This window comes from Manihot esculenta, chromosome 16 (assembly GCF_001659605.2).
Source record: "Manihot esculenta cultivar AM560-2 chromosome 16, M.esculenta_v8, whole genome shotgun sequence".
Taxonomy (NCBI): Eukaryota; Viridiplantae; Streptophyta; class Magnoliopsida; order Malpighiales; family Euphorbiaceae; genus Manihot; species Manihot esculenta.
In genome coordinates this window covers 4,745,509-4,757,488 of record NC_035176.2, presented here as the reverse complement: position 1 = coordinate 4,757,488, position 11,980 = coordinate 4,745,509, and the positions used below count along the sequence as shown (strand labels likewise).

The 11,980-nt window shown below is 34.4% G+C and overlaps 1 protein-coding gene across 1 annotated transcript; it reads right to left on the bottom strand.

Annotated features, from left to right (window-relative positions):
* Window positions 1-3,381: 3,381 nt before the first annotated feature.
* LOC110603454 (protein CHUP1, chloroplastic) lies at window positions 3,382-6,721 on the bottom strand. Its single transcript, XM_021741187.2, has 6 exons — window positions 5,470-6,721; window positions 4,991-5,122; window positions 4,705-4,886; window positions 4,506-4,617; window positions 3,721-3,855; window positions 3,382-3,633 (listed from the first exon to the last, which is right to left on the bottom strand). The coding sequence occupies exons 1-6, from the start codon at window positions 6,571-6,573 to the stop codon at window positions 3,508-3,510; spliced, it is 1,791 nt and encodes a 596-aa protein (XP_021596879.1). The 5' UTR covers window positions 6,574-6,721; the 3' UTR covers window positions 3,382-3,507.
* Window positions 6,722-11,980: the final 5,259 nt, after the last annotated feature.

Genomic DNA, 11,980 nt, shown 5'->3' with positions numbered 1-11,980 from the left:
AATTGAAAACACTATTTGTCAGTTTCTTCTTAATAAAATGCAAATCAATTTCTATATATTTCGTTCAATTATGTTGAACGAAACTTTGAGTTATACTGATAGTTGTTTTATTATTAGTCTTTCTTAATAATTTTAATTCTTATAATAATTTTTGCAATCACAAAAATACACAAACTCTTTGAGTCATAGATCTATACTCAGTTTTAGTACTCAATCAAACAACAACATTTTGCTTTTCGCTTCTCAAAGTATACAAGTGTACCGTAACTAGAGGTTGATCTTTTATTATCTAGAGATCAATGCAATCTACACCTATAAAAACTTCTATTTGAAGATAACCATGTTTAGAAAAAAAGAGATATTTTCTTAGAACATATTTCAAATATCTTAAAATGTGAAAAACAGCTTGCATAAGGAGCTTATAGGAATTATAAGTAAATTGGCGGATTATACTGACTGTATATACTATGTCTGATCTAGTGTATGAGAGATAAATTATTTTTCATGCCAATTTTTAATATCTGTCAAAATCAATTGATTCACCGATTCTGCTCTATAACTTGTATTATTCTAATATGTGATTGATCAATATAATAACTATATTTTACACAGTATCTCTGCCATAGGGTTTGAATGTTTTTTAGTCGACAAATGAATTACAAAGAGGCTTTGTATCAAATGATGAGTGATCTTACAATATCATTATGTCAAAGGGAGATTGAATGAGTTCTTTAGAAGAAATAGTTATAGTTTGAGTAAAAAGAAAATTATTACATATGGCTACAAGAATAAAGAAATGTTTTTTCATAATTTTAGCACTAATATTTTATTTAATAATTAAATTTATATCAAATAATTTTAACATATTTTTTTATTTGTAACAATTAAATTTTTAATATTTTTCAAATGAAATATAAAACAAATAATTATTAATTTTTTTTAATAAAATTAAATCTCTGCAGACAATTTTTTTTTATTATATTATTAAAGATATTCTATTTATAAATAAGATCATTAATAATAAATAATTATATATACTAAAAAATTCAAATTATAAATAATTAAATTTAAAATTAATATTTTTAAGTAAAATAAAAATATAAATTAATTTTAACATTTTAAATATATTAGAATGGTGTTAATTAAGAACAAAATATTTATTCACCAACGATTTGTATTTTAATTATACTATAATAATTAAAAAAAAACATATGTGTATTAATTTTATTAAATGATAAACATTGTTTATTATAAAAAAATTCATATTTTACTATTATATCTACAATATTTTATTTATAATAATAAAATTGATTAAATTTAATATGTTTTCTTAATTTTATCTTACCATAATCTTTTTATCTAACTTTAATTAGATGTAAATTATGGTCATTTTAAAAATCAGATTTAATTGACTATTTAAATAATATATTACACCTATATTGTATTATTATACAGAAAAAAAAAATTATAATTGATTAAACCTGTAAAAAAACGTGAGATAGTGAGTGTCACGATAACCATTCTAACGTTTAAAATAGGATAAATATAGAAGTTGAAAGTATTTGTATAAGAGAATTATGTATTTTTATCTATGTGATTATTAGTTTTTATTTTGTAAGAAATGGAGTTAATATGACATGTTTTGAGAATCAGAGATGATATAACCGACTATTTTAATAAAAGATCGGTAATTTCATAAGGCGTAATTGAATATGATGATATGTGCCCTTAACGATAATTTTATGCTGAAACTCGAGAAGCGCGAGTCTTAATGAAGAATGTGACGTAATGATATTCAGATTTTTTCTTTCTCGAATGAGACCGAGTACTGAATTTATCAAATTCTTGTTATGTAACTCTATTTTGCAACTCTAAATTCAGTTTAAACGATTTTTATATAGTATTAGATAATTAATGAAAAATTACACATACAAAAAATAAATAGTAAATATGTACAGTAAATAGGATGGTTAAAAATATCTATAATTATTTATATTATTTATAATTATATTAATTTTTTATTTAATTTATATTTAGGTTAAAATTCTTAATCCTATTTAAATCCGACTTCCACATAATTGATTCAAAAAATTTATAAAAAATAATTAAACAACTCAAACTTTCATGTGTTAATAAAAACTAATTGTTAACTTTTAAAATAAAATTTTATTAAGAGAATTAACTAAAATTTAGAAATTCATAATTTTAAGAAAAAATTAAAAAATTAAAAAATTAATATAAAGTTTAAAATATAACAAATAAAATCCTGTAAAGTGATCTTAGAATTGCACTCATAAATTTAATCTGATGATAAGTGCATCTAAATAAATCTGAGAGATGCCATCTAAATAAATTTGAGAGATGTCAGGTAAGTTATCATTGACGAAAAGAGAAATAATCAAATGAATCAGTATTTGACAATTTGAGTTTATAATTTAATGATGTAATTAAGATAAATTTTAAAAATTTAAATTTTACATATAATTTATTTTATATTAATTTTCTTTTTATAAGTTATGCATTAAATATAAATTGTTCAATTTTTATGAAATATTTTATATAAACTTTATATATAATATGCTGTGAAAAATTATATTATATATGAATGTCATGACAGTTATCATATTATAGTTAAAATTTTTATGTATAAAATACTTCTATTGTCAAATTTAGCCGTCATTACTTTATTAACTTTGTTATTACAAATTTTAAATAGATATAAACTTGATTAAATATTTGAATCTCTTCATATTTTATCATATTATATAAACTTAATTAGATATTTGAATCTCTTTATAAAATTTTAAACCATTAGTAAATTTAGCGAGAGAGTGTAATGGCTTGCTTAATGTGAAAAAGTATTCCTACATTAACGGTTTACGAAAAATTAAAATTATGTATAATAATTAGTACGAAATCATTTTAAATAGAAAATAAATTCATAAATTATTTAAATCAGTGTTACGAATTGTTTCAATTAATTACTAAATTTAATTTAATATTGAAAGTTACTTTTTATTTCTCACAAAGCTATTTTTTACTTGATTTAAAAATATATTTATAATTTAATTTAATAAGAGTCTGTATTTGAAAATTTTGAATAAATCAGACCGTTTCAATTAATTACTAAATTTAATTTAATATTAAAAGTTATTTTTACTTCTCATAAAATTAGAAATATAGCTATTTTTTACTTGATTTAAAAATATATTTATAAATTAATTTAATAAGAGTCCGTATTTGAAAACTCTTTTAACTAATAATAGAAATCTAGAGATTTTCAAGCTTTACGTTGTGATTTTGTCTAATCACAAACGCTGGAGAAGATTAAAGCTTAATTGGTTATACAGTTGTCTTCTAGGTTAATAACAAGGAAAGAAGTAGAAGAAAGCATGGATTGGATTGATAAATAAATGTTTATTTTGAGATGGCCATAACCATGGTATTAACAAACATGATGTTCTGTATTTACAGCAAAAACCTGGCAGCTATTCTGACCTGAGTTTGCTACAGATTAATCGCAAGGTGTATTTTCTGTTGTTGCTGGCTTTGGCATTGTACATGACATGATCTAGCTTTATCTCTTAGCTCTTGGAATGCCCTCATTGTCTCCACATCAAATCCACCAGCAAACTAGCACCACCATAACCTCACATCAGCAACAAACCAAAACAAACGCCTCTAATATTGAACGAAAAATTAAAACAAATAAGTTTTCACCTGATGTACCCGGAAGGCAAATCTAACACCTTGTACTATCAACTCTTCTTCTTCAGGCCCACTGACAATAGTTTCAAGTTCTGCAGATACTCTCTTCATATACTTCATTGCTAGCTTTACAGAAGCCAACTTTATCTGAAAAAATGTGTACCAATTACATTCTAATTTCTTAAAATTCTGTTGGGTACTAGAAACATGTAATAGTAATGCAAGAAAAAGGGGCAAAATATGAGAGCTTGCCTATGGGGTCAACATGGAGAATCTTTACTGTTGAATCCAAAGTAAGAAAGTAGCAGACAAACAAATGCGTTTTACAGATCTGGGAATTCACATGTGCGCACGCAGGCGTGGACAGATAAAATAAGGCAAAATCTAACTTTCTTTTTGTCATATAGTAACCACTATTCTTTATTTAGTAATGCATAGTAGATTGAGTCAAAATCAAGTTTAGCTGGCCTCCCCAAGATTACAATCATGGGGACCATCCTAAATCACTCTCTAGATTATCAAAAAGTGGGATTTGCTGCCACTCCGTGAAGAGCTACCAAAGGATCTCTTTTATGCGAGAAAGACAGAGACTGGAAATGCAAGTTGAATTACCATATAAATTGGGAAGCCAACAGGTAGCTGATTGGTTGTCAAGAAAGCAAGGTTCTTATCGGTATAACTGTCTGCCTACTTATTGATTGGCCTAGTTGACTGCTAACTTGTGGCAATTTTTGTGCTTTCATGCCTACTTTTTGCAGTTAAAAAGAGGAGAAAAAAAAAAGTACTAAGTTAATTACCTGGCTTACAATTCCAGTTTCAAGCATCCAATCCATGGGAATGTGAAATCCCTTGTATCTGTTTGTGGTAGATTCTCTCATTCTTGATAAATTGTAAACACCATGCTCTAATCTGCAAGCACAGTAAATAATTAATATAACCATAATGCCTAGAGCATCAAGTGAAACAACAAAGTGGGCTGCTGAAAAGTGTATGTACTTTTCAAGCAAAGCCTGCATCTTCTTGAGTGCAGGACCACATGGCTGACGAGCATCATCACGAAAAGATGAAGCCTCCGATTCCAACTTCTTGAGATCACAATAACCAAAAGAAGCCTCACGTAATGCATCTGCCTTCTGCTCTGGCCAATCGAAGTGCTTAAGCACAGCTCTTTCATCCACCTAAAATAGTAGACAAAAATAATCAAGTCTCTAAATACACAGAAATTGCACCATTTATGTAGTCAAATGGTGGATTGATTTCACCAAGGATAAGAAAAACTTACAAGATAAGATAGCTCATCGTCGAGCCATTTAACAAATGGCACAACATCTTCAATGTCTGTAAATGCAGCATTCTCAACTTCCTTTATCAAAAACCTTATAAAATCTCCCTGTGTTTCTACATCTGTTTTTATCTGTAAAATTATATAAAGAACATTTGAAATTCTACTAAAATTAACCCAATATCCGAGAAAAAAAAAGCAATATTCTCACATAATTGGAATTATAAGCAAAATTAATGAATTTTTAAGCTAGTTTGACCTCCAGCCATGAACTAAAATAATATTCAATTTGGTGAACTGTCCAGAACATTGTCACATTGTCTTATCTCACAAGAAACAACAAAAGCCAGAACTAAAGAAAGTGAGGGTGGCAATAAAGTCATTAAACCTGTCAGCTGTCACAGACAGTAAACGGCTACAGTGGCAATTTTGTAATTATAATGAAATCCAGAACAAACCAAACGGAAATCGAAACTTACCGCCAGCAAATGCGTCGATCTGTTCTCGATTTCGCCTATCATGTCGCGAGCATTGGCGGTTGCCGGTAAGACATCTGGATTTCCGGAAGTGGATTCCCTCCGGGAATCTCTTCGCATTAAAGAGTGATAAAACTCCACTACCTCTGGCACTCTCTTGACCTTATTAGCAGGCCCCATTCTCATTCCCTTAGGTGGAGGCGGAGGTGGCGGCAGCGGGGCAGCTGGTTTGACCGACGCTGGAGGAGGCGGTGCTGCTGCTGCTGCTGAAATGGATTGATCAGAGATGCTAGATGACGTTGATAAGGATATGGAGTTCGATGATGACGATCGTTTTGGTGGCGGTTTAGGAACCTTGGGAGCGCGAGATCTCAGGTTGGAGTGAGTTGAGTCGACGAGTTCCTCCGAGTTGCATCTAGACTGGCTCGGTCTCTCAATTTCCACTTCGTCTCTCTTGACATCTACAGGTTCAGACTTGTGATTTTGAGTCTCATGATTTGCACTTACAGTGTCCGTACATTTCACTCCCTTTTTCAAATTCCTGATCAGATTGGACTTCGTTGAGAATTCCATTAATCCTTGAAACCTCTGCGAAGAAGAAAGCTCTTCACTCTCTTTATCTGACAACGTCTTCTTCAACTTCACAATGTCAGCCTCCAAGGCCTTAACCTTCTCATCGCTTTCTCTTATCTCTTCTTCAAACTTCACTTTGGCTTCACTCAACTCTGTCCTGAGCAATTCATTTTCACTCTCCAAACACTGAATCTTCATAATTGCCTTTTCAAGCTCTGCATTTTTTGCTGAAATATCATTCTCCAACACAGGAACTACAGCCACGCTCTCTTTCAATAGCTTGAATTCAAGAAGCTCTGTTTTCAGTCTAGCTTCTCGGTTACGGAGCTCTTCGATGAGGCGTAAAAGATGAGCAACGTCTGGAGGAGAGGGCTGGACCTGGGCGGAAGAACGTGGGAAATAAACACCGAAAGAGCGTGAGAATACAGGCTTCTGAGGCGTGACTTTCCTGGAACTGGCAGGTGGCGACGCTGCTTTAGGATTAGGTGGGGACTTTTGGAGACCCATTGCCAACCTGACCTTACCGGCAACCATTGTTGTAAGCTTCCGCAAGTGTACGGGGATTGGGTCTCCTCTGCTTTCCTCTGGTTTTTGATAGAGTAGAGGTGAGCATATACAAAAACGTTGCTGTCTTTTTGGTGTCTCGAACTTTAAACTGTGACTCTAGCCTACAGTAGACAGGAAAATTTTTTAAAAAGAAAAAGTTATGGACAGTTTGCTTTTTTTTAGTGGTATATTAATTTAAAAGTATTAATGGAAGCTAACAGGATGGAGAATATTTTATATAGCAGATGAGACCATATACAAAATCGCTGGAACGTTGAGCTGTGACTCTAGCCTATAGTAGACCAGAACGCTTTTTTTTCTTTAAGAAATGTTGTGTAGAGTATTATTGATTAATATTTGAAAAGTATTAATGAAAACTAATAGGAACAATCGCTTGATTGGGCCTTGGATTGGATCCAATTTTTAAAAATAAAATAAAATTATTTTTTATGTAAAAATGATAATTGCATTATATAACTGCACTTCACAGCGCAAATTTATCAACCAATACTGCTGCGAATTTGATGGTAACAATTATTTTCGACAAAGTTTGCGATTATATCAGTAACAGTATTGTCTAACAGAAAATTTACTAAAATAAAACATGTGTGATACGAAAGAAAATATTAAAAATATATGCAATCGAAACTCTAATTTTTCACGATACTAAAAATAGCAAACTGCAAAGAACAATATATACAGTAGTAAAATCCATATCACATTCTATACGTTGAAAGCCTATCTCGTAAGTTAAGAGAACCACTGCTAGCACAACACGTGCTTTCTCCATCAAAATTGAGAAACACCAAACTCGCATAGCAATACCATGCACAATCTTACATGAATTATCTGTAGCCACTAAAATAATAGCAGCCCTTTCATGCCACATCACAATTAAGTTTGATACATCCCATAGGAAGAAGACACAAGTTGCAAGTGGATAAGGCCTAGATGGATGAGGGAGAGGATCAACAAAAACACTACTCTGCTGTAAAAGGCTAAATATCAATAAAGATACAACGTGACGTAACAACTGGATCATGTTATATAAGCTCAAAAATACTCTTATTCCTTTCAGATATGCTAAAGGTAAGTATAACTAAAGTGAGTAATCTAGGCCCTTCAATGTCCAAATGAAATCTTATGAGTAATATCTCCCACCATATTTTAAAATCAGGAAATCCCACAAGATCAGGCTTATAACCACAAGGACCAATATGCCAGACCGCACGAGCATGTGGTCACCAAAAGAAAATATGTCCTAAGATCTTAGATAAAGACTGACAAATAAAGCATTCATGGTCATGTAAGATATCTTGATAAACCAAATTTACAGAGACTGATAAAACATTGTAAAAAAGTCGCCAAAGGAAAATTTTTAATTTAGGAGGAACCTGAAGAGATCATATGCTCTTCCATGTACCTGGGTGGATACTAAAGAAAGAGGAGGGTGTAATTATCATCCGGTGTGCGGATGAATGACACACGAGCTGCTTATAATTAAATCGTATATTGTATTGATCAGTATGAGGGTAGTGCTAAACAAGAGAATCAGGCGTACCAATAGCAGCTACTTGAATAGAGAAAATAGCCATGGCTAGCGAAGGTATGAATAACTGTCGCACTACCTGATGGTTCCAGTCTAAAGATCTATGATTAATTAATTCTACCACCTTGTAACACTAACTGGACGAATTGTAGGACTAGACAGTCCAAAATTATTGAATCTGGGTACCTATGGATTCGACCAAATAAAAGTACTTCGAGTACATCGATCATCCCCAATATTCAAGTGAGTCCCCATTTGAAGAATTGGCCCGGAAATTAATAAACTTTGCCAAATCCACGAGCTTTAGCACCGTTGGTCGGTCTGCCAGAAAGAAGATCGTGGGAAATATAATCCTTTCAAAATCTTTGCCCATAAACGAGATGAATTATGGAAAAGCTTCCAATCTTTTCAAAACCTTTGCCCATAAACAAGACAAATTATGAAAAAGCCTCCAACATTACTTTGCTAATACATGCAAGGTTGAAATTTTTAAAATTTTTGAACCCTAACCAACCCCAAAACTTTGATAGACAGGATTTCTACTAATTTGCCCAATGACTTTTCCTAACTTCCTCATCTCTACCCCACTAAAAATTTGAGAGTAGCCAATTAAGTTTTGTTGAAAACTATTTGTGTAATACCCGACTAGAATCAGGCATCGGAATTCCTACCGTCTGGTAGAATCTCGAATGTCGAGGCTTTCTAGAAGGGTTAAAAAGAGGTTTTCAAAATATTTTTAAGTGTTTCTATGGTTTTGAGTGAAGAAAATTGAGTTTTGAAAAGGAAAAGACCAAGGGGATAATTGCCAGGTTCGGCCGCCGAAGGTGAAGTTCGGCCGCCGAACATTGCATGGTTTTGCATGCAGTTTTGGCCACCGAAGGAGAGGCGGTTGGCCACCTATAAAAGCCCTTTGACAGGAAAGGGAGGGTGTTTGAGCTCTCTGTTTTTGGTCAAAGGTAGGTTTTGTTTCCCTTGGGATGTTTTCATGAGATTTCTTCAAATCTTGCATGTTTTAATGTGGTTGAACTTGGTTTTTAGAGTTTTTGAGCAAAGAAGGCAAAGTTGTGAGCTTGGAGACTTTTGGAGCTTGGATCCTCCATATCTTCAAGTTGGGGTCACATCAACCCTTGTTCTTCAAGAGGTAAGTGTAGATCCTTAGTTGTTATGAAGTTTTAAATGAGTTTTATGAAGGTTTTTGGGGGTTTTGATGCATGAGTTGCATGGTTGTGCATGTGAGGGTTTATGGACCCTTTATGCCTATGTATGCTTTATGTTGTTGTTTGTTGGAGTTTAAGCTTGTTTTAAGCTCCTATATGCTTATTGTATGACTTATGTATGTTTATGTTTGATCATGTATGGGATTATCAGGTACACAGAGTTCATGTTAGGCTTGCTACGGGTCCCGGCGGCCTTAAGCCGATCTGGATCCTAGCGCCGGTAGCGGTCCGATTTTCGGATCGTTACAGATTGGTATCAGAGCTCTAGGTTCATATGGTCGGACCTATAGAGTGTTGTCGGGCTCATAGATGTTTTAGAAGGGCAAGCACAATAGGCAAAATCATGTCCACTAGGATAGGATGTAGAGTCCTGTCTTGCATGATGATGATGTGAAATGCCATGATTTTAGTTATGTGCATTAATGGTATGAGATGCTATGTTTGATGTAGGTTCATGTGTTTCCATATGAACCGTATGATTTCTAATGCTTGTATGCTTGTTTGTTGTTCTTCAGAAGAGCTAAGATGAGAGGTGTTCGTCGATCTGTGGAATCGACTAGAGTTCTGTCTGAGAGGGAAGGTATGGACACCTTTCCCCCTGCTCTGCCAAGAGCACAGTCGGGTGGAGTCGGCAGATGGGAAATATCAAGGGACCCTGGAAGGTCTTTTGATGAAAGCAGAGAAGGAATGGATCTAAGGAGAATGTCTGTAGACAGGAGGGAAGTAGAAATAGATGTGCAGAGGAGAGTTAGAGGTCTGGATGTGAACATGCTTGAAGAAGGCATGGGAGAGTCTCAAGAAGGTGTTCAGACTCAGGATTCCAGAATCTCAGGTGTAGGAGGGAATGATCCCTCCACTCGGAGTACAGCTACCTCAAGAGGAGTAAGGTAGGGAAACACCACTAAGAAAGGGGACAGAGGCTTAAGAAGGTCAAAGAAGAGCAAGTTTTGGAAGAGGTTGAAGGCTAGTCTGGGTTGTGGTGCTGGTTCAAGCTCTGGCTTAGGCAGTTCAAGATGTATGAGGTGTGGAAGGCCGCACAAGGGAGTCTGTCGTTATGGGACAACAGCTTGTTACAGGTGCGGGTAGGAAGGACACATAGCACGTGAGTGTCCTACTGCGTCCCGGGTAGCACAGTCTCAGCGGTTAGCTTCAGGTAGAGCGGCTCAGCCAGCAGCTCCAGCAGTGTCTCAGGGCAGAGGTCGAGGCAGAGGAAGAGGGTCAGCCTTTTCTTCTGAGGGTTTCCATGGAGAAGGTCCGTAAGCTCCGGCTCGGATCTTCACTCAGGCTCAGCAAGAGCCAGACACATCAAACACAGTGGTGCCAAGTATGCTCACTTTCGAGTGTTCTGATGTGTATGTTTTTGTGAACCCTAGTGTTTCTCTTTCCTTGTTGCTTCGTGAGCCGTAGTGAGGGTGGGTTTGATAACTTCTGGGCTTCGAGTGTTCCCTTTGGGTTGGTAGACCCAGGTGTGATCCATTTGTGGCAGAGTCAGTCTGCCGGTTCAGTTCAGTGTCTGTTGTGAGTAGATACCTTCCAGCTGACCTTTTGGTTCTAGATTTGACTGTTTTGACGTCATTCTATGGATGGATTGGCTAGCTACTCGTGGTGCTACCGAGTCTGCAGAGACAAGGTAGTCATGTTTAGAGTTCTGGATGGATCAGAGGTAGTCCTTGGAGAGGATAGAGTAGGGGTGCCTAGAGGTTTGATGTCAGCCCTACAGGCTCGTTGATTGCTCAGGAGAGGTTGTCAGAGGGTTCTAGCTCTTGTTGAGAGTTTAGTAGTGACAGAAGCGGTTGTCGAAACCGGTAAAAAATAACCTTCTTGGTTACCTACAATTTACAACTGCAGATAGTGGTGAAGGATCGAATCCATAGAGAATTGATTACCTATTTATTTTTCTCAATCAAGACCAAGAGAACTAATTGAAAACACAAGTGAAGGCAAGTAATCAAGAGAAATAGAAACAAGTGCAAGAAAAGTAAAAGGGGGGTTTTGAGATGATTTGATTAACAACTATTGAAAGCAATTAAAACAGCAAGTAATATAAAATAAGAGAGAAATCAATAAGAGAAAGGTCTAGTTGAAGATATGGATCCACTTTGGTTGTTTGGGTTGATCATTGAAACATGGTTATCTTGATTGATTCAATAGGTTGGTTATGGGGGTGGAAGACGCTTCTCACCACCATATCTTTCCTTATGAACAAACTGATTAGGGAACGTCCTCTAACCAATTACTAATCAACAAATTGCCAAGGAACGTCCTTGGGCCATAGGCATCAAAACAATTGCCAATTGCATGAAGAACAAGAAAGATCCAAACCCTAGCTACTCAAACGCATGAGATGTTGCTAGATCATATAATTTCTTGGGTTTTTACACCAAGTGTTCTTAGATCAGAATATTTCCAGCAATTACGGACTAACAAATATCCTAATCCAACAATCAATTAACTTTGCAATCAAGAATCAAGTGGCCAATTTGATCAAAACAACAAAGCAATCTTAAGAATTAAGCACAATTGCATGAATATTGAATAAAATCAAAGACAAAAGTTTCTGTTCAGATCTCACAACCCTTTAAACAACCTTAGTTTCAACCAAACTTCAACTAGAATGAAGGTTTTAGCC

Excerpts from the sequence above, each read along its gene's own strand:
- LOC110603454 (XM_021741187.2), bottom strand. The coding sequence starts at position 6,573 with ATGGTTGCCGGTAAGGTCAGGTTGGCAATGGGTCTCCAAAAGTCCCCA. Across the intron at positions 5,123-5,469 it reads GATCGACGCATTTGCTGGCG|ATAAAAACAGATGTAGAAAC; the intron begins GTAAGTTTCGAT and ends ATAATTTTACAG. Across the intron at positions 4,618-4,704 it reads ATGCAGGCTTTGCTTGAAAA|ATTAGAGCATGGTGTTTACA; the intron begins GTACATACACTT and ends CTGTGCTTGCAG.